Here is a 24,408-nt window from a genome sequence, read left to right on the forward strand (position 1 = left end):
AGTTCCCGAAACTAAAAAAAATAATCTTTATGGTGTGGTATTGGCAAAATCCACTTCTTGTGGGTGCGATTTGACAAAAATTCTGTCAATATTGATTTGGTTTGTGACTGTTCGGTCGGCATTAGTTAGGTTTATGATGATACTAGAACTAAACCCAATGATAAATCAAATAAAAAATTTGAAATTATAAGTAACAAGTAGTAAATATACCAAAATCAAAAGATAAAAAAAGGAAAAAAAAAACTAACTTAGTGGCTAAAATTCAAATATAAAACAAAAGGTTTGTGATTAGGTTATAAATATACCAAATATTCACTTAATCGAGCGTAAATTGTTTGGTGGAAAGTTTGTTGATGTTTGCTCGTTTAATAAAATAAGTGAACATGAACAAGAAATTTCGTTCGATTAATTAAACGAACGAACATGAACAAAGACCCCCCCTCCGTTCAATTGTGTTCGATAACGTATTTATGAACGTTCATTCATGTTCATGTGTATATGTTGTTTATAAAAGTATTTTTTTTATCTAAACATTTTATATTCTTTAATTATCCTCTCGTAACATAAAGTAGGAAACCATATTAATATATTATCATCTTGTTTTTGCATTTATTTCCTCATTATTCACATTAATGAATATGTTAACTTCAATCTCTAGGCTCCGTCAGTTTTATTGGTGTTCTTGAACCATTCTTAAACACAATATTTTTTTAACGAACAAGATGAATTTATTTATATTCATTTAGTTCGTTTACAGCCCTACGGATGCCGACGTCCTTTTTAAATCCTAAAATATATAATAACAAAATATATAATAACATTTTCAAATTCTTTTTATATATTTCCAACGGGAAACATAGATTCTCCTCACTTCTCCAACCTTCCAAGACAACACTCATCTCGATACTCAACATATGGCCGATGAAAACACCACCACCACTGCCACCGCATCTCCGCCGGAACTCCCACCGGAGCCACCCACTTCCTCCCACTCTCCACCACCACAAAACCCAGAAACCCCACTTTCACCACCACAAAACCCAGAAACCCCAGCTTCACCACTACCACTAACAGACAAACAAACCCCACCTTCACCACCACCACCCACCACCGCCACCGTTGCTGACGTCATCGAACAACCGGAAAACCCCACCACCAGCACCACCACCAAAACCCCTGTGCCCATGGCTTCTTTCAAAGAAGAAAGCAACCAGATCAAAGACCTTTCACCTTCAGAGCAAAAATCACTTCAAGACTTCAAAACCCTAATCCAAGAATCCATAACCCACAACAAAGACTTCACCTTTTTGCAAAACCAAGACCAACCCATTTCAGATATCTCAATTTGGGGCATACCCATATTAAAAGACAACCAAACCGATGTCGTTTTACTCAAATTCCTGCGAGCCCGGGACTTTAAGGTTAAAGACTCCTTCACAATGCTGAAAGATACCCTCCAGTGGCGAAAAACATTCGGCATTGATTCGTTATTGGAAGAAGAATTTGTGGATGATCTTGAGAAAGTTGTGTTTAATCACGGGTTCGATAAAAACGGGCACCCGATTTGTTATAATGTGTATGGTGAGTTTCAGAACAAAGAGTTGTATCAGAAGACGTTTTCGGATGACGAAAAGAGGTTGAGGTTTTTGAGGTGGAGGATTCAGTTTCTTGAGAGGAGTATAAGGAAGTTGGATTTTAGGCCGGGTGGTGTGAATACTATTTTTCAGATTAATGATTTGAAGAACTCGCCCGGGCCTGCGAAGAGGGAGCTTCGGTTGGCTACCGGACAGGCTTTGCAGCTGCTGCAGGACAATTACCCGGAGTTTGTGGTGAAACAGGTAATGCTGATTTAATTTGTTAATAAGATTGTTGTTTTGGATAAATTGAATGTTATAGATGATTGTTTGAATTGACCATTTGAATGTTGTAAGATGATGAATAGAAAGAAGATTGCCTGCATTTAGGTTCAAGTTTGTGAATTTATGTAGAATTAATTTCTTGTATAGGTATATATGTATCTTTCTAAAAGTTTAAAATTTTACATGTATCTTTATGGATTGCCCATATCAGTGAACTAATTGTTATGTTGAAGTTTTGATAAAGCAACCTGGAACTTATTCTTAGCCGATAATATTTATATTATTATTATTAGTTAATCATTATCTATTCCTAGAAGTTGTATCATAGTTGATTTATGTTTCCTAGTTATTAGGAGTTGTTTTATGTAATCCTTTACCCTATTTAAAGGGATCTTGATTATTCAATGAAACAATGAATTATTCAATACCATAAACACTTTTATGGTATCAGAGCTACGGTTCTAACATTCCTTAAACCTAACCCTAACCACCGCCTGCTGCCGCCGGCTGTTACCGGACATGGAGAAACCAGCGGCCACGGAGAAACCAGCAGCCGATGCTTCTTCCTCCAAGCCGCCACCCCAGTCCATGCATCCCGCTTATTCCGTAACCAACATCCAATCCAAGATCCGCACCCTAGATGGGAAGAAGGTTTCTTACACCTCCTGGGTAAAACTTTTTAAGTTTAATGCCATTGCATACAAGGTTTTACACCACATTGATGGAACCCCAAGTCCGTCCCCCACAGATCCGGAATATGAAACTTGGAAGGAATTAGATGCTCTCGTGTCTCAATGGATTTACAGCACTTTGTCGGATGACTTGCTGTCCCGTGTACTCGATATGGATGCCTCGGCCAGGGATACATGGGTCAAGCTGCAGAAAATCTTCCTCAGCAACAAGCAGGCCAAAGCCGGAGCTCTCGAAACTCAATTCGTTAACCTCACCCTCTCGGCATGCTCCTCGGTAGATGACTATTGTCAGCAGCTCAAAGAATTGGCAAATCAACTTGCAGATGTTGATCAGCCCATCTCCGATCAGAGGTTAGTACTCCAACTGGTTCGTGGTCTCGGCTCCTCCCCGGAGTTCGACACCACCGCTCAATTAATCCACGCTCAAAACGCCGATTGGGATCTGGCCGGAACTATGCTCCAGGATGAGGTTATTCGCAAAGATAATCGCCAAAACCAGCCTGCCTCGGTCTATGCAGCCACCTCCCACACCACACCGCCCAACCCGAATACTACCACCCAGCCGCAGCACTCCCCGCACCCTCCTGCCCCTACCTCGAATCCATCCCAGCCTCCTTACCGCAGCCGCGGACGTGGCCGTGGCCGCAACCAGTCCACTCGTGGCGGTCGTGGTCGCGGTTACCGCGGGCAGCAGAACACCAGTACCTGGGCTTTTCAGACCCCTTCTGGGCAGCCTACTTACCCCCAATGGGCGTGGTGGAACACCCCCCCCTGCCCCTATCCGACCCAAACAACCTGGCGGCCGAACCACCCTTCACCACCCACCACTAACCCCCCCACAGCCCACTTCACATATTCCCCCTACGGCCCACCCAAACCCACCTACAGCAACTTTGATGCGCTCAGTCCCTCTGATCTTAGTGCTGCCTTCACTTCGATGCAACTTCAGTACACGGATCCAAATACAATCATGGACACCGGCGCCGAACAACATCTCACCAACAATCAAGGTATGATTACTATCCCCGATTCATCTATTGCAAACACTAAAGTTATGGTCGGCAATGGTCACTGTATACCAATCCAGGCCTCCGGTACAGGCTCGTTACCCATTCTTCATAGAACCTATATTCTTCCTAATATCTTATATAGCCCACACATTATCAAAAATCTTTTATCTGTTCGTCGTTTTACTCGAGATAACCATGTATCTATTGAGTTTGACCCATTTGGCTTTTCTGTGAAGGATCTCCTAACGGGGCGGCTGCTTTCCCGCCACAACAGCAAGGGTGATCTCTATCCAGTTACTCCTCCAACACTCCCACCACAAGCATGCTCTCTTACAACTTCAACATTACCCTGGCATGATCGTCTTGGTCATCCAAGCCTACAAGTTCTAGATTTACTTAGTAAACGTTATGGTTTCTTTTGTAATCGCACAAACACTTTATCTTTTTGTCAATCTTGTCATTTATCCAATAATAAACGTTTACCTTTTTATGAATCTATGTCTTTTACTTTCACACCATTTGATATCATTCACTGTGATTTGTGGACCTCTCCCATTATAAGTAAATCTGGATACAAATATTACATGGTTCTCATCGATAATTTTTCAAACTTTGTGTGGGTTTACCCTCTTAAATACAAATCCGACACCTTCTCAACATTCACTAAATTTCATCAGCTAATTGCCACTCAATTCAATAGAAAAATTAAAACTTTTCAATGTGATTTGGGTGGCGAATTTGACAACCATGCTTTTAAAACTTTCGCCCATCAACACGGCCTTCTTTTTCGCTTCTCTTGCCCACACACATCCTCCCAAAACGGGCGCTCGGAACGTATGATACGACGATTAAACGATATTGTTCGCTCCTTGCTTATCCATGCTCACCTACCACCTACGTTCTGGGTTGAAGCCATCCACACCGCCACCTACCTTCACAATATCCTACCCACCAAACGCCTAAACTATTTCACCCCTACCTTTGCCTTATATCTCCGCCACCCAACATATGACCATCTCCGGGTATTTGGGTGTGCTTGTTACCCCAATACCTCGGCCACCCAGCCCCACCGACTACACCCACGCGCCACGCGTTGTATCTTCCTCGGCTACCCACAAGATTTCCGAGGTTATCGGTGCTTTGATCCCACTACCGGTAAAGTGTCCATATCCCGTCATGTCACCTTCAATGAACATGACTTTCCCTACACCATACCCACCCCACCTGCCTCCTACTCCTTTCTAGACGAGGCCACCCCACCCGGTTTCACTTTTGCACCACCCTCCTCCCCACAGAAACCCACCCCACCATCCCTCACCACTTATCCTTTTCACTATACCCGGCGGAACCGCCAAATGAACCAACCTTCTACCAGCCCTCATTTACCTCTTAACATCTCTCACCCATCCTCCCCCCAACCACCTGCACCTCCCACCCGCATTCCAGCTGTTCCTGTAGCCCGACCCCCAGGAACACACCCTATGATCACACGCTCCAAAGCTGCTCACATTCACATGTCCGCCAATATTTCTCCTATTCCCCGATCCTATGCCAAAGCCTTTGCCGACCAAAATTGGTTACAAGCCATTCGGACCGAATTTAGTGCTTTGCAAGAAAATGATACCTGGGAGCTAGTTCCACGCCCGATTGATAGACCGGTGATACGTTGTTTATGGTTATTTCGACATAAGTTCAAATCCGATGGCTCCCTGGAACGATATAAGGCTCGGCTTGTTGTCAACGGCAAGTCTCAGACTATTGGCATCGATTGTGAGGACACATTTAGTCCGGTTGTCAAACCTGCAACCATCCGGACAGTTTTATCCGTCGCTGTTTCCAAATCATGGCCAATTCACCAACTTGATGTTAAAAATGCTTTCTTACATGGCAATCTAAATGAAACCGTGTACATGCATCAACCACCGGGTTTTATCGATACTCGGTTCCCAGATTTTGTTTGCAGATTAAAGAAGTCGCTTTATGGACTCAAGCAGGCGCCGCGTGCTTGGTACACTCGCTTCGCAACCCACCTGCTATCTCACGGTTTTTGCAGCAGTGTATGTGACAACTCGTTGTTTATCTACTCTCATGGATCGGATACGGCTTATCTTTTGCTATATGTTGATGACATAGTCCTTACTGCCTCCTCCAATGAACTGTTGCAGCACATTATTCAGATGCTTTCCCGCGAATTTGCCATGACCGATCTTGGTAGACTACATCACTTTCTGGGGATAAAGGTTACACACACATCACACGGCTTATTCCTCGATCAGTCGCAATATACGAAAGATATTATCTCACGGGCCTCTATGACAGCATGCAAACCTTGCAATACCCCGGTGGACCTCAAAGCCAAACTCAGCTCCAAGGATGGGCCTCTTTACGATGATCCATCACTATATCGAAGTCTCGCAGGTGCCCTTCAATATCTTACATTTACTCGTCCCGACATTACATACGCCGTGCAGCAGGTGTGCTTGTTCATGCATGAGCCGCGGGAGCCACATTTTGTCTTCTTGAAACGTATTATTAGATATTTACAGGGGACAATCGACTATGGCATACGGCTTACTCGGTCTAGTATCGTCTCGTTAGTCGCCTACTCTGATGCTGACTGGGGCGGGTGTCCTGATTCTCGCCGATCTACTAGCGGGTATTGTGTTTTCCTTGGTGACAATTTAATTTCATGGTCTTCAAAACGTCAACCTACTATCTCTCGTTCGAGTGCTGAGGCCGAGTATAGAGGTGTCGCCAATGCTGTTGCTGAAGCTACTTGGCTACGCAATCTATTGTTAGAATTGCATCTTCCGTTACGACAGGCATCCGTTGTCTATTGTGACAACGTTTCTGCTGTCTACTTATCCGATAACCCTGTTCAACATCAGCGCACCAAGCATATCGAGATTGATATACACTTTGTTCGAGAGAAAGTTCGTATAGGTCACATCCGTGTACTACACGTGCCTTCCTCACTTCAGTATGCTGACATTTTCACCAAGGGGTTACCACGGGAGTTATTTCAGTCTTTTCGATCCAGTTTGAGCGTCCGTCCAAGTCCCGCTCAAACTGCGGGGGAGTCTTAGCCGATAATATTTATATTATTATTATTAGTTAATCATTATCTATTCCTAGAAGTTGTATCATAGTTGATTTATGTTTCCTAGTTATTAGGAGTTGTTTTATGTAATCCTTTACCCTATTTAAAGGGATCTTGATTATTCAATGAAACAATGAATTATTCAATACCATAAACACTTTTACTTATAACAATAAATAATGCTCGGTTTCATTGTTGTTTAATCAGTGAAGTAATTGTTATGTTGAAGTTAGTTTTTTTGTTATATGTGAAGCGGGTGAAATATGATATTTTGTGTGTTTTGGAAAGGCAAATATGTTATTATGAAGTTGCCTGTTTTTCGTACTAGAGAATTCAAGCCATTATTAATGCGTTCAAGATTTGGTCCCGATATGGGCACTTAAACCCATTTACTTTAGTCGATCGAGTTAGGTTTTATCTCAAACTGGCCAAATACAAAGTTAAATAAAAAGCAAAAGGGTCTAAACTATAAAGTCCTCAAAATATAAAAATAGTACATTTTCACCATAATTAACAATTAGCGCATTGATTATCTGGAACAAGGCAAGAAAGGACAAAAATGTGATTGCAGTTCAACTCGAGGCGATATACTAAAAACACGAACTCATTTTAACGCGTTAGACAAGCCGTCCAGCCCACCATATTTGCCACCTCCATTTAATGCAATAATATTATTCGCAATTGCTGATCCTAAAATCTTGTTTGAAGGTTTTCATCAATGCTCCTTGGTGGTATTTAGCTTTCTACACAATGATCAGTCCATTTATGACTCAAAGAACTAAGAGCAAGTTTGTTTTCGCTAGCACTGCAAGGACTCCCGAAACCCTTTTCAAGTAAGTTATGCATTTATTTTATTTATACAAATGTTCTTCTTTTAAAAACTGCGTTTATTCAAGAAGTTTAATGTAAAATCATTCAAAAAGGTGTAAAGGTCAAAACGAAATGCTGATGAAACTTTGAGGGTTAAAACATAATTAACCCAAAAGAAAACAGGTTAACATGCAACTATTAAAATCTGTTCAGTGTAAAATTTTAATAAATACAACTTTTTAAATCGTTTTATTGAAAAAATAAAAAATGTAGGTTTTGTAATTACTTAACAAGCTAAATACTCAAAAAAATCTTTTAACATGGTGGACAACAAGGGTGATTTGGTTCAACCTAACTAGGGGTGTAAACGAGCTCAAGCTTGACGAAGCTTGAGCTTGGCTCGTTTAACATATGAGAGATCAAGCTCGAGCTTGGCTCGTTTCAAGCTTTATTTCTAGAGCTCAAGCTCAGCTTGTGATTAGTTTTTGGCTTGAGCTCGGCCCGTCTATTATTTATTAATTTATTTGTAATGGCCCAGATCGAATTAAACACAAGAATATTTTGGCACAACTCACCAATTTTATTAATCAAGAAAATAACTCAAAACTTGATCAATTCTCCAATATAACCCTTACGTGAATTCTTTGGGTTTATATAGAGGCTCGATTACAATTAGAGGCTCGATTACAATTAGAGTAAAATACAAACTCCTATTTATCTATTAAATAAAATTCCATCTCTATCTAATAAATAAAATAGATACTTATCTCTAATTATAATAATTAATTAATTAATTAATGAGATCGATCCATTAGCTCGAACCGGCCCCACCTTCCCGACCCATAAATCGGTTCGGGAATTAACTCCAACAATCACCCCCTTAATTTCCGAACCAGAATAAGTGGACCTTTAACTTCAAGCACGTCTCTTTTGTTCCTTTTGATTTGACCCACGATTTTGATCTTCTCGGCTTTCACATCCATATTGGTCCTCATCATCTTGGTCTTCACCTCTTGGAACTTCTCTTGATCCATGACTTTGTACTTTCGGCTCTCCCGAACACGACAGCCTTTATGACCATGTCCTCGACCATTCCCTCGGCCGCATGAACTCGCATAACCGCTCCTTTGGTTGCGATTCTTGTCATCTAATCGAGCGAACAACAGTTTTCCTTGATCATCTTTTGTTCCCGAATCGTTTAACCTTTTCTGAATCGGCGTGATTTTTTTAACATAACCCGGAACTTCCACTGTTAATTTAATCGTGTATAACCGGTTTCTCGTTCGAAACGCCTTCATCATAAGTTTACCCCCGTCATCATACAAGAGCAAATAATTCACCTTCATACGAACATCACACTCGTTCTCCGTTGCTTGACCAAGACTTATTATATTATCTTTCAAACTAGGTATAAAATAAACATCGGATAAAACCCGATCATCTCCGGTTTTCGATTTTAACAAAATCTTCCCTTTACCGCATATATCAACACACGACCCGTCCCCGAATTTTACCTTACCCGCTATAGTTTTGTTGAGTTTGGAAAATACGACTGGTTACCTGTCATGTGGTTCGACGCTCCATTATCGAGATACCAAGTGCCTTCTTCCACTTTCTCGGCTTCAAGCTTTTTCGGGTTAGCTCGTTCTTCGTTTAAGTAAGCCGTTTCGTGAAGATTTAAATAACCACCGGCTCACTATCGGCTTCTTCTTTTGTTTCAGCCTTGCTCGTCTTCGTTCCGGACACGAAGACGCGAAGTGTCCCATCTCGTCACATCGAAAACACTTAATTTGGGAGCAGTCTTTCCTTTCTCTTACCCGTCCTTCGGTTTGGTACGATCCTTGTCCTCCGGTTTCCCGGCCTCTTCCACGTTCCCATGAACTCGGCCCACCTCTACCTCGGCTACCGGACTGATCATATGATTTACCTTTGTAACTACCTTCTGATCGATTGAAAAGTAACTGACTTTGAGACTCAGAAGCGCGCTCTCGCCCTCGTAAACGTTCCTCAAATGCCTTAAGTCTTCCAACAGCATCTTCAAACCTCATACTATCGAGATCAACGGTTTGCTCGATTGAGGCTACTAGGTTGAAGTATTTGTCTCGAACCGCGTCGAGTAACTTCTTCACTAAAGCATCTTGCGCGAATACGTAACCAAGACCCGTTGCCTTTGAAACCATACCAGTTATTTTTCCTTCAAACTAATCAACAGTCTCGTTTTCTGCCATCTTGAGTTCCTCAAATTCACTTTTCAACGTTAGAAGTCGAGCCTTTTGGACTCGCTCGGCCCCAACATACTGTGCCTTCAAAGCCGCCCATATTTCTCGCGCATTCTTGTATTGAGAAATCTGAAGAAGAATATCACCTTCCACAACTTGAAACAAAAACGACCTTGCTGTTTTATTCTTCTTCGCATCAATAGCCGCACCTTCTTCTGGTTGAACGACTTCCCATAACCCTTGATCGTCCAAAATCGCTTCCACCACAATCGCCCATGTGATGTAATTTGTTCCGTTCAGCTTTGGAACCTGCAATGATATCTCCCCGGTCGCTTTGGGTTGGATTATTGGTCTTTCTTCGTTACCTGCCGTTGACGTCCTTTTTTTCTACCGTCGGTAAACACTTAATGGTGTTGAACTCCCTTGCTCCAGTCCGTTGGAACAAACACAAACAAATCAGCCCCGAACCACTATCAGAACCGAACCCATTTGCTCGAAAAAACCCCAATCACAAGTACCACATGAAGAAAAAAAAACAAATCTTGTGAAAAAAACAAAATAAAGTATTCTGTTTCTTTTTACCTTTTCGTAACTTGTGCAAATTTATTTTATTTTTTCTTAACCTTTGACTCTTTCTTCTTTGTTGAACACCTCAAACAGCCCCTTTTAAAACAAAACCTAGTTCCTGAATAAACCAAGAACACGTGCCTGTTTCTTCCAACCAAGAACCCACCTGGTTCTTAATCAACAAACTCGTCTGCTTCTGTTTGATTTGCTATTCTCTTTCGTGCCCCTGCCTTGCTTATACAAAAGCCTGCGAATCCCGTTGAAGTCGAAAGAATCCCTTGTTTCGAGCTACAACATTCGTATCGCCGTCTGAACAGAGACCCGGTTGATTCTTAGTCTGCTCCTCCTGCGATCTTCAGGTTATTCGATCCTTGATCCTTGCTCTGATACTAATTAATGGCCCAGATCGAATTAAACACAAGAATATTTTGACACAACTCACCAATTTTATTAATCAAGAAAATAACTCAAAACTTGATCAATTCTCCAATATAACCCTTACATAAATTCTTTGGGTTTATCTAGAGGCTCGATTACAATTAGAGTTAAATACAAACTCCTATTTATCTATTAAATAAAATTCCATCTCTATCTAATAAATAAAATAGATACTTATCTCTAATTATAATAATTAATTAATTAATTAATGAGATCGATCCATTAGCTCGAACCGGCCCCACCTTCCCGACCCATAACTCGGTTCGGGAATTAACTCCAACAATTTGTATACATTAATATGCATTTAGAATTAGAATTTAATATAACATAATATATATTATTTAGTTATTTTTATAATTATTTTATATATAAAAAATAATTATTATGTAAATAAAAGTTAACATGCTTGTTTAAGCTCGCGATCCTCTTCGAGCTCGATAGGTGAAGCTCAGGATCGGGCTTGTTTATTAGATGAGCTTATTTTTAGGCTCATGCTCGAGTTCATTTAAGGTCGGATCGATTTGAACTTTTAACGAACCAATCCCGAGTCGCTCATGAGTAGCTTGGTTCATTTACACTGCTAAACTCAAGCCAACCAGCCGAACCTGCTTGTTTTGTGGCTTTGCAACCTCTACTTTTAACTTTCAAATCTCATTTCCTTTACTACTTTATATTTATCTTTTAACTAAGTTGGGTTGTTTTAACAGATACGTAAGACCAGAGCACGTACCAATTCAATATGGCGGGCTGAGTGTAGATTATTGTGATTGCAATCCAGAATTCACGATTGATGATCCGGCTTCAATGGTTACTATTAAACCAGCAACCAAGCAGACTGTGGAGATTATAGTAAACGAGGTACGGTTTACATGTCATTTTGTGTATTTAACAGCTGGTCAAATTGTTGGTCAAACCTGTAAATTTTTGCAGAAGTGCATGCTTGTATGGGAGCTACGTGTAGTCGGTTGGGAAGTGAGTTATAGTGCTGAATATGTACCCGCTGATGAAAGCCATTACACCATAATCATACAGAAGGCTAGAAAGATGACTCCAACTGATGAGCCGGTGATTAGCCACAGTTTCAAGATCAGTGAGCTCGGTAAGATACTTTTGACCGTCGACAACCCAACTTCAAAGAAGAAAACTTTGATCTATAGGTTCAAGGTGAACCCACTTTCTGAATAGTTTGCTGTTCCACTAGTATTTGTTTTGTTGCCAAATGTTTTATGTTTTTATGGTTTGGTATGAATTTGATTCCATGGTGTTATGTTTATGTTTAAAAGGCATGTAAGGTTTGAAAAATTATTATGTTGAGAGTAGCATATACTTGGGTTGGGTTGGGTTGGGTTGGGTTGGGTTGATGGCTGTCTTTGACTTTTGACTTTTTTCTTCATATTTTGACATATTTTTAGTTTGGAAAGATGTAAATATTTCCTTGTGTCTTGGAACATACCAATCATTAGTAAAGCCCATGAAAGTTGGCCCATAGTTCTCAATCACAATTAAACTTGTAAATAAACAGATTAAACGCGAACAAGGGTATTTTTGTGTTTGCTCATAAACTTCAAAGAGCATGAATATGAATTTGAATTGTTAATCAGACAAATATTTGCGTTCGTGTTCGTTCGTTTAAAAAATGTGCATGCACGTGCTCGTTTATGTTCACAATACGGATTGATACAATGCATTGCTAGATCCATATAATTTTGGGGGATTGACAATTGTTACAGAACTTTGGATCGGCTTTTTAAAGTTTTTGGATCTTAATCAAGCAATTTTCAAGATGTCGTCTACAACTGGTTCCCTTCTTCAGACCTACCTTTGCCTTCTTATATCAAATGACTCATTTACCTTTTGAATTTAAAAACACCGAAAAAACCTAACTTCGACCTCAAATCCAAACCAAATTTCCCCAATTGTCTTTGCCATTCAATTCTTCCTGCTCCATTCACGCACGTTACATTCGATTATTCCGACATTGAAACATTCACCTTATCGTTCGATTTTTCCGATTGTTCAATTCTTCCGGCATCCGGCCACGCAACGGGAATGACAACAATTCATCGTTTTTGTTTCAAGTGTGGATGTTCGGTTCTTCTTTGTTTCATGTCTGGTATGCCGAGCTATTTCTTGTTTCAACAACTACAATTTATTTGATTGTTTCTAGGCCGGAAACGCCGACTTTGATCACAGCTCCATCAAATGAATTCTACATGGGTAGGGTAGCGGGTTGCAAATGTTTGGTTTTGTCGTTTTTGATAGCCATCCAGTTTTTACCACAAACATTATTTGATATTCAAAGGATACCTAATTATTAAACTAATTAATAGTATTTAGAATGTGAATCTTCAAAATGCCTCTTAACAATTTAACCATATGCAACTATGAGACTGAGACAGCAAGTCAACCGTTTGAAGAATGAAATCTTCTTGTTTGTTTAATTCATAATTAAATGAAAGGGTAAAATTGCCATTTATTAAGTTAATTTTGATGAAATAGGTAAATATGTAATATACATGTCTTAAGGAGGAGGGGAAATATGTAAATTAAAATTTAACCTTGGGAAAATATGTAATTAAAAGGTTTGAGGAGAAATATGTAAATGTCTCTTAAAAAAATCATAAATGAGGGATTTTCGGTAAAAAACTAGTAAATTTACACTATGTATACAAATTTCGGGCGAAAAAAGGGTCAATTCACACTACTACGCAATAAAAATGTATTAAAAAAATCAAAAACGAGAGGTCCAGGCTCAAATTTTCGGTCAAAAACGGGTAAATTTACACTATATATACAAATTTTCAAACGAAAAAAGAGTCAATTTATATTATTATGAAAAAAACAGGGGGGTGTTAGGGCCACCTTGGGCCCTAAGGGAGCTTCGCCATTGCACAGACAATAAAAAATGAAAAAAATATTCACCCTTCAAAAACATAACAAAACACGAAACTAGAACATGTATAGAATATAATACCCCCAATACATTTATGGTAGCAGATTTCTACAAGTAGAAACCCATGAGAATATCTTTTTATCTTTTGCTTTGATGAAATGACTCCTGGTCACTTCCTCAAACAAGAGTCATGGTGGAGTCACTTTATACTCCAACTCTCTTATGCTCAAACTTAAGTATAATATCCTTAACAAAAAGCTTTGATACTAAACATAAACAAACTAGTAAATTACGGTTTTGGTCCTTGTGGTTTGCCCTCGTTAACCATTTCAGTTCATAAAATCTGTAACCGTTCACAGTCCACGTTAGTACGGTAGTTTGCACCAAGACAAGATGTTGTACCAAATTAATTTGGGATTGATTACTTTACTCCATTGGATGAGGGCACTTGTTTTTTCTTATTAATGTGAGAACAAATCCTTCTAAAAACTCTTTGAAGTTTATATCTATATTTTAGTCTATGTTCGTTGTGGAAAGCAAGGAACGAAAAAGATTTCGCAAAAAAAGAATAAAGGCGATACAAACTATGGAAGACCTAAAATCACTCAGGGTGCGTTCGTTTCACAGGATTCGTGGGAAAAGGAATTGGAATTAAAATCCCATGACATGGCGTGTTCGTTTCGTTGGAATTGGAATCTTAATTTCCTTTTGGTGCGTTCGGTTGTCAAGGAATTGGAATGGGAATTGGAATTCAATTCCTTCAAATTCCTTTAAATAAAGAGATTCTAAATCATTCCAAAATGTGAAGGATTTCAAGTGAATTCGTTGGAATCTTTTCTCGATTTTTTTTTGTTTTTTTAATGAGAACAACGAATAAAATATTTTTGTCTTTTTACTTTTTTTTGTTTTCGATTTATATTTTGAGTTATGAATTTATTATTATTATTTTTGAATATTTTTTTGAGGGGTTTTTGATCTTAATAGAAAACCCTTAAAAAAATTCAAAAAATAATTAAAAAAATCATAACACAAAATATAAATAAAAAACAAAAAATCTAAAATGTTTCCGCTGTTATCTTCGTTTTAAAAAAAATCTCGATTCCAATTCATTTGTCAAACGAACACCAAGAATGGAATTAGATTTCAATTCCTTGAAATTCCAATTCCTATTGGAATGTTCAGATTCAAAATCCAATTCCTTCAAATTCCCAATCCTATACAAATTTCAATTCTAATTTTATTCTATTATGTGAAACGAGCACGTCAGTTTCTTATGGTTTAGAAATAGCGCGAAACAAAAATCTTTCTCTCTGAATGGAAAGGATTGATCTACTTTTTTCTTCTTGTATGTTGTAATTTATTTGATGTCTGGTTGACATTGCTTTGGCTTATGGTGTTTCCGTTAATATAATTTACCTTACGAGAAGAAAAAAAAAAAAAACTCTAATGTTTGTTGACAATTTAACACAAAATTGATAGTTTTTTTTATGAATTAGAGAACCAAACTAAAATTTCATTTAAAACTTGAAATATATCAAACTGCATATTTGTCATCACCTCTTTGGCGGGGTGCTTAGGAGTTTTACCTCAAGACTTAGGTCACCTAAGAGTTTTTTCTGTTTGGCGTCATGGGTTTGAATCCCATTTATGTGTCATATTCCGGTTTAAGCATGGGTGAAGCACCAGTGGGTGAATTAGACCTCACGAGATCAAACTATCGTGATAGTTTTTCAGGGCTTTAGCCAGTGTTCGTTATTCAGAAAAAAAAAAGTCAAACCACATTTGATGGGATGTCTTTAATGAAGATGTACGTTTTTAATTAAGATATTTTTATAGCATATAGAATCATTCTACTTTTGCGTGTTTCTTTTTCAAATTTAATAAAGTTCTAGCTAGAGAAAAAATAATTTTCCTGTTCTTTTAATTAATTTAATAGAAAACCAATCATTTGTTTGATTCTATATGTGACAATTAAAAAACGACAAAGATTAATATGGAACAAGAGAAAGTGGTGTCTCTGCATGAACCCTACAAATATATAAATGGCCATACCATGCTGATGACCTTACTAAAACTCTACTGACCAAAAAACACATTTTGTCACTAAAAACCTACCGGTTTAACTAACAAATGGCAAGACTAACGTCAGATCATCCTCTAGTGATCGGGCGGGTGGTCGGAGATGTCGTTGACAGTTTCGTCCCGAGTGTGAATATGCGTGTAACATACAACTCGTCAAACCAAGTGAACAATGGTTATGAGCTGTTTCCGTCTTGTCTCACTGTTAAACCTAAGGTTGATGTTCAGGCCTTCAGGGTGGTGACATGAGGTCCTTCTTCACATTGGTACACCACCTTCTGATCATTAAGTCTTATTTTTTCTTGCAAATTAGTTTTACAGACTAGTTTATGTTTATAAGTGGGATCCGAGGTACAGATAATGAAATTAATCTATTAAACGTGTAAATAACTAGATAAATTATTATTAGTCTTCTAGTTGAAATATAGTAATTACAATACAAAAAAAATAAAATAGAGTAACATTAAGTTTTCTGGTTCAAAAACTATAGACTAATAATACTTTCTAATTTTTACACAAGTACTCTTGTTATTTGTTACATTTCTTACTTTAGATGTTTGTAGTTTAATTTACCGTAACACAAACTACTAGTTAATTTAAATTATTTGTGGAAATGAGCATTTAAACTACAACTGTTTATTTCTAAAATTTAGTCAAAGAATATCTTTGAGATGTCCTTGATTCGGAATGCGATAACAAACCTTAAAATTTAATAATTTGATTCTTTTAATCGGACATTAGGAATCTAATTTATCAAATATGTTTTTAATTTTTCAGATAATGACAGATCCAGATGTTCCAGGTCCTAGTGGTCCATATCTCAGGGAGCACTTACACTGGTAATATTATTATTGTTATTAATAAATAATCAATAATTTTTTGGTTTTTGAAGGAACAAAACTAAGTATTTATAGTTATATTACAAGTTTTATTGGTTAAGTTTCTCATGCTCAAATTGCCCTGAAACCCTAATGGAATTTTAAATTCCGAATTTAGAGTCACAAAAGAGGTGTACGTTATTAGCGTGCTTAATTTCTTGTGTGAAATGCTGAAATGGTATCATGATGTTTTGTACTTTACATGTGCCAAAGGACTTTTGACCTTTAAAAAAACATAAACATGTGAAAATTAATTATTAGCACATGTCTTAATTCATTATAATACATAACAAGCATAGTAGTATATGTTCTATATTTATATTACAAGTATTTCTATCCATGCATTTTGGCGAAGCGAGTTAAATGCATTGCATGTTTGAAGCTATCATGCATTGTGCGGAAACACGGTGGGAAGTTAGTCGCTATCGGTTTGATTCGTTGTGGTAAAGTTTTGTAAAAAAGGTTTGATCATCCAAAGTTGAGGGTTAAAAAGTAAAGATGTACGCTGAAAAAACAAAACTTTCATTACCAAGTAGAGAGGCTAAAAAGTAATATTTGAACTAAAGTTGAGGAGTAAAAATAGTATATATGTGAAACTTTTGTGTCAAAAGTCTTTTGAACCAAAGTTTATAAATAAAGTTGAGGATCGAAAAACATAAATGTTTGAAACTTATGGCACACATGTACGTGTGTGTATATAAAGTGGCTAGGTACCTTAGGGTGGATAGAGTGCTCCTGCCACCTCGCTCATCTTTCTTCGATACCTAGATGGGCGGAGTAGTGTTCCTCCATCCTTACCAAAATCCAACCTCCATCCCGATTATCCTTCAAGTTTTTCTTCTTTGTTCGGCATGACATCCGGCATCTAGTCCACGTTGTGACTTCATTTTCTCAATACCACAAGAGGCAGTGGGCGGTATTCCCACTCGTACCGATGCGACACTGCCTAGCTCTTGGCTCCCACCTCCATTGCCATCACCTTAGTGGTTAACGACTTAAGTCATGCTTGGCTAAGCTTTTAAAACTTGCTTATTTACTTATTAACTTTTCAAAAAGCAAATAAGTATGTTTGGGTATCACAAAAACACTTGTCGTTTTTCCTATTTGCTATGGGTTAAAAAGCTGTTTTTCAGAAGAAAAAAAAATCCAAGTTTTTTGTTTTGCTTTTTGTCTTTTGTTTTTAGATTATCAAATTACAAATATATCCACCATTCCATTTTCAGTAAAACTAAAACATACATAAAAATGTACGTTTTGATCATTTTACCTACTTTTTGATTTTTCCAGCCATAAACATTAATCCAAACACTTTTCTAAAAACTACTTTTGAAAAATCCATAAGTAGATAAACACTTTTGTCAAAATTACTTTTGGAGTTAAATAAGCACTGAATTTCTAAAGATCGATTTAGTAAAGAAGAAAAAAAAACTAAAAAGTCTAAAAGCCTAAAAGTATAAATACACCCATGAAATATTAAGATTAATAAATTGGTATTTTACAATATTACCCTTAGCAATGAATTGACACTTGGCTTCTCTTTGTTTCCTTCTTTTTCAGGATAGTTACAGACATCCCAGGCACCACTGACTCTTCTTTTGGTAAATTCTTCTTTTCTTAATCAAGCATATCCTCTTTTACTATCGGTGAAATTCTGAAAAGTGAAAATACCCATTCTCAGAGGTTCATAAGTTTCGATTTTTTCCCACAATTTGCAAAGAATTTCCCAAATATCCACCGAAACCTACTCGTTACGTCTAGATTTTTAGAGTCAACGAGTAGTTTCATAAACTAATAAAAACTGACGCGTGACACCAAAATTGACCGGCACGAGTATTTTAGTATAAAAAAATTGTTCGGACTAATATTTTATATATAAAATGTAAAGGGTGAGTATTTTGAATAACAAAATTGTTGGGACGGATATTTTCAATTAGGTAACTTTTTTTACTTTTCTTATAAGTAATTTTACTTATAATTAGTTTTTTTATAGCTTTTAAAATATAAAGTTTTACAAAATTCCGAATGCGCCGTTGAGATGAACTTTTTTTATCCACGTGTCGACATTAATTTTATTCAAATTGACTCGTTAACCTGTCAACCTGAAACGTCTGACAACCCTTTGCTTTTCCTCTTTAAAAGTCACCCCGACTAATCGACTATAATAAAGATGGCCAGATGGGTAAGAATTTCTTGACGAGATAAAACGTTTCTTAATAATTCATCTATTCAAGTGTAGGAGTGTTGTTCGGGTTTCGGATTTTCCGGGTCGGGTTCTTCGGGTTTCAAAGTTTTAAATCAGATTTTTCGGGTCGGGTTCTTCGGGTTTCGGATTTAAAATGTTACAATATTGTTTCACACTTGTTGGGTCTTAAAACATCCTATTTTTATTTTTATTTTTATTTATTTATTTATTTATTTTGTGTTTTTGTCTTGATCCGTTTTGCATGAAAACTCTTGTGTCTCACATCCATATTTGACCACCAACATTACCCTATATATACACCACCTTTCCTTTTCATTTTCCCTTGCTACAACTCAAAAAAAAAAACACTCTCAAACATCAAAGATTCAAGGTTATCTTCTTAAGTATTCTTGAAGGTTTTTAGTCTTTCATCTTAATTAGTTTATGTAGCCTTATTAATACTTGTTTATGGTTGTGCAACATATATATAATATACACCCCTTGTTTACCTTTGGTAGTTACTTCTCCGATTCCGGTCGGTTAGGTTTCGGACCTCATAAGGCAAGGCTTCATGGAGGACTTCGTGTCCTTGATATATATACATCTATATAACTTGTTCATACATATTATTTTTGCTTATTTTAGTTTGTTGGTCATTTTTACAAGTTCATGGTTATGGATTTTTAAGAGTCTATGCTTCGGTTTAACCGTAAATAGCTCTAAACCGTAAACCGAACTTTGTTACTAGTTTTGTTAAATAATTGTTTAAACATGCTTATTGTTAGATCTAAGTTTCTAAAATCATTTGTACAAATTCTATGGTTATGGGTTTGTAGAATCTTACCTCGGTCTTAACCCGAAACACGATCCGAACCGAAAACCAAACTTTTGTTTAAAGACTTTATTGTTAACTTTTGGTTGTAAAACTTAAAATATTTTTTTTATTTGTACATTATTATACAAGTTCTTTAGTGGTTGGACATGTGAAAACCAAACCGATTCTTACTCGCTTAAGACACACAAGTGTGTTTTTTTTTAGCCATCAAGACTTGTATATTTCTTTAAAAATAGTTACAAATTGATTTTTAAATATTTTCTTAAGTACTTGGAAATGTTGGATCCAACTTGATCTCATAACAAAGTTTGGACCGACAAAACCGAACACTCGCTTAACGTGCGTTGTTAGTTCTAAAACAATGGAACTACATACTTGGTTAAGTCTTATTAAATTTTATTGAGTTATCTCATAACATTCAATATTTTGGAAAGTTGACTTTGGGTTTGACCAATTATCAAGACCCGAACCGACAACCCGAACACTCGATAAAAAAAACCGTTTTAGTATCTTTATTCCAAAGGGATTTGAATTCTTGCATTTTACCCACCTTATTACTTAACATAGGTTGAGTAAATATTAAGGTTAGATACTTTAACCCGGTTTCGAGCAAACTTACATTTTTAAAGGGTTATTATTATAAATTCTTAAATAGTTACATTTTAAAACCTTGAACTTTAATTATTTACATTTCTCAACATTTATTTTGTTTAAAGACCTTCAAGACAACCTTTCAAAATTCAAGACTTCTTTTCTTTTTAGACATTGTGCGTTAAACTCGTCGTTCTGACAAATCTCCAAATTATCATCTTTCAAGTTTACTACTTGAAGGTGAGTACTTCATACCCCATTTTCCATCTTTTAGGGGGTGACATTTCATACTTAATCAACAAAATGCTTTATATTTGAATCTTAAACCACAAACGTAGTTGTATACTTTACGTAAATAATTGCTCGATTTGGTATTCTATGCTTATATGCCTATGTGTTTATCGCTTTTGGTTGGTGGAACTATAAATCCTAGACTATTTGGCATCCCCTTATAGCAAGGTGTCGTTAACGTAATGCAATTAACGATAACTATAAAATCCTAGACTATTTGGCATCCCCTTATAGCTAGGTGTCGCTAATGTGTTTAGCGATATCTATTTATCTAAATTACCACTTTTATTTATCGTTTCGTATGCAAGTTTTGTGGCTATCTTTATTATATACTAATATGATTAAACTTATGAATTGCTCACCAACTTTTGTGTTGACAAACTTTATTTTATGAAATGTTGCAGGTTTGCATCTTGGTTGATTTATGATTGTGAATAAAACATCAAAGACCTTAGGATATTAGTAAAAATGAACAATATCAAATTTGCCATATTTTATGATATCTTGTTTATGGTTATTTTATGGATAATTGTTATGTGACATTTTCGATGTTGTGAAATGAAATAAGTTTATTAAATACTGTCACTTTAATTAGTGTCTTGTGCTTATGGACAATCGTTACACCTCGGCATGTTCCGCCGCCTTTTGTCAGGGTGTGACATTTCTCGGGTTCGGTTTTTTCGGGTTGGGCTAGTTCAGGTTCGGGTACAATTTTTTCGGGTTAGGTTTCAGGTTTTAGATAAAAGTGACACCTCTATTCAAGTGTTCTAAATATGTACATTCTAATATTGTTTAGAAAACCATATGGGCTTTAAAACGCGTAACAATCTATTGGCTTATTGAGCGCACAGGCATAAAAAACGAATTTTAAAACATTTGTATACTTTCATTAGTTATTTTTCATCATCAGTTTCTATTAAAAAAGAAAAATTTAAGTACTTAGTAATGCATGGTTCCTTAACTACCAATATGACCAAAACGTTTCCCACGTGAACGTGAAAAAATCAAATTGTGTGTAGAGTCATGTCATGTAACAATAATAGAAATGTTACTACATAAAAAATAAAAACTTATATATATTTAATAATCATTTTAAAATATAGGCAAATTAGAAATATATAATCCAACCTTTTGTGTATTGGTCGATAATAATCTAACCTTTAAAATTCCATGCTAACGGTCCAACCTCTCGACTATTACATCAATCGACTCGTATCTTTTTTCCGATCAAAAATAGTCGAAAGGTGGAACCATTGGCATAGATATTTAAAGATGAGATTATTATCGATCAATACACAAATTAAAGATTGAGATTATTTATTCCAATTTGCCTAAAATATAGAAAAAGAAGTGATGAGTACAACAAGTATACAACTTCCGTATGTTGCGAAAAAATATAATTGGCCGAATGATCTAGTTTAGATGTTCGTGTTTTTTTTTGTTTTGATTGTCATATTTTATTTTTCCGGGTTTCAATTATGTAATAATTTTAATTTTAATGAAATTTTAATTTTAATTTTAATTACATTTAATTGTTTTATTTATTTTTAAATTTTAACATAAAACAAAAAAAAAGTTTTAGGGTACTTATGGGTAGGTGTTCTTAAAAACATCCAAAACCGGCAATGCCCATCCTCCCTATTTCATTCACATTATCTTGTCTCTTCTTAAAAACATCCAAAACCGGCCTATTATGGATCTCTTAATATAAACTAAATAAAAATATAGATATAAATTTCATCAAAAATGTTTATACATAAAACAAGATCGAATATTCATTTCCAATCTATTCGAATATCACATTTGAATTCGATTCGAAAACTGAATTCAGAATTCACTTTAGACAATTCAAAATTGCGAAAACTGATTTCCAAAAGATTGTTGATCACACATACTTATATGGTTAGGTTGTGTGTGTTTTCTTCAGGAAAAGAGAGTGCGTTATGAGATGCCGAGGCCAAACATTGGCATCCACAGGTACTTGCTCACATTACTTGTTTTCATTTACATCGGACGTATCAATCATCGATGCCTCTAACCTAACTACTCCATTGGTCTACTGTCTGGACATAGGTATGTCTTTTTCTCTACAAACAAAAAGGAAGACACACTGTGAGTTGCCCATCTACAAGAGATAGATTCAACAGTAGAGCCTTTGCTCGTGAAAATGAATTGGGTTTGCCTGTTGCTGCTATTTACTTCAACTGCCAAAGAGAAACTGCGGCTAGAAGACGGTAGTTATTGTCAAACTCAAACCGTAAACAAATTGAGAACGCTAATATATCATCTAAATAAGAACATAAACTAGCATTATAGGTTTCATATATTGCATAATAATCGTTGTGAGTTGTGAATTGTGACTAAGAGTTAGAAAGATTTGATCCATATGAAAAATGTTTGGATATACTAGTTGGTTTATGAGTTGGATCTCTATCATGATTTTATACTTTTTATTAACGGTTATTTGGATCACCGACGAGCCACTGGCCCACCCGATCATCTACGATCATGATTTTTTACTTGCCTTTTACATTTTATGGCATTTTAGATAATATCTAATCTGTCGTTAAAAAAATAGCAATGTTTGATCTCTTCTTAGATAATGCTAGATTATTGTTGGGTTTCAGTGATGATCAGTTAAAATTTTGTTTATTAAACCGGTTCAATAAACGTTGTTAATAATAATTAATCTTATTAATTATAGTTATACGCAGCGGAATGCATTCAATTAATCAGCACCGAAACTAAACGCGATAGGATCAGGTTACAAACAATACGAGTACGAGTTAAAAACATTAAATATATAATTATAAACTAACAATATATTTAAGTTTACCTCGGTTAATAAATAACCGGTTGAGACACCAAAGGCTAACGAACCGAGCTAGGTGACACAACGAGAGCAACGACCAACGATGGCAGTGCACGACGGCAACCCGGGCAGCAGTGGTAGAGAGCGGACAGCGGCTGTAAGCCCTGGTTGGCTTCAATCGACGGCGGCAGGGGCGACGGCTGGCGGCGGTGGCGCTGGCTGGATAGCGCCGGTGGTCAGGCAGCGGAGGTGGTGTAGGTCGGCCGGCGGCTAAATGGAGGAAAGATGAGATGAACTTGTTAGGATTGTCTTAGGGTTAAGGTTATGTCAACAACATCATGTATTTATATAACCTTTAATTATGAATAACTAATCCAATTAGTTATAAACCTAATAGGCCAATAAGTTCACCTCTTGCTCCAAAGCCCATTCCATGTAATTATATCTCGCTAAAGTATCTAACCCGGTTAACTAACTTAAGCGGATTAATGGTTCGTTACCTCACGGTGTAACTCTCATAGGTCATAACCCAGTTGGCCGTATTAACTTACCCGAACGGGTCCATAATTCAAAAATTATTTATACCAAATGTGACACTTAAGTTAATATAATGATGGTTATTATATAGTTGACAAGTAATATAAACATATGATTGACCTTAAATATGCGTGGCATGCTTGATAAGACCCCTCGTTATGGGCGCGTTATAGGGGCGCGGTGGGTGCCGTACACCGCCGCAGGGCTTGGTGGGTGGGGGCACAGAAGGAACGACCGGCGCCTTCGGTTGTTTCTCTCTCTCTCTTCCTCTCATGCACACATACATACATATATATATAGGGATGAGTTATTGTAAAAATAAATAGTTTTGTAGGAATAGTGAGAATAAATCTCAACCCTTAGATCATCGCATCCAACGGTTAATATTAGAAGTTACCAAAAAACCATATAGTTTTTTAACTTTAATCTTTCACTAAATTTTTTTAAGGGCAATTTTGTCCAAATAGTTCAAAAAAAATAAATAACCGCCAAAATATTATGCCAGGAATGTGCGATGCTTATGCCTACAATGTAGGCTTTTCCAAATAGTTTTCAAAAAACCATATCCATGTATATCTTTCACAAACTTCTTCATCCAGTTTATCATCATCAGGA

At 36.8% G+C, this 24,408-nt stretch overlaps 1 protein-coding gene and 1 pseudogene across 1 annotated transcript; both read left to right on the forward strand.

Moving 5' to 3' along the window:
• Nucleotides 1–914: 914 nt before the first annotated feature.
• On the forward strand, nucleotides 915–12,005 carry LOC143559091 (patellin-3-like). The gene is made up of 4 exons (XM_077047781.1): nucleotides 915–1,838; nucleotides 7,370–7,494; nucleotides 11,403–11,553; nucleotides 11,626–12,005. The coding sequence occupies exons 1-4, from the start codon at nucleotides 915–917 to the stop codon at nucleotides 11,878–11,880; spliced, it is 1,455 nt and encodes a 484-aa protein (XP_076903896.1). The 3' UTR covers nucleotides 11,881–12,005.
• A 3,568-nt stretch (nucleotides 12,006–15,573) lies between these two features.
• Nucleotides 15,574–22,682, forward strand: LOC143559084 (protein CENTRORADIALIS-like; annotated as a pseudogene).
• Nucleotides 22,683–24,408: the final 1,726 nt, after the last annotated feature.

This window comes from Bidens hawaiensis, unplaced genomic scaffold (genome assembly GCF_021521415.1).
Source record: "Bidens hawaiensis isolate Kalapana, Puna unplaced genomic scaffold, B.hawaiensis_p1.1 tig00019696_1, whole genome shotgun sequence".
Classification (NCBI taxonomy): domain Eukaryota; kingdom Viridiplantae; phylum Streptophyta; class Magnoliopsida; order Asterales; family Asteraceae; genus Bidens; species Bidens hawaiensis.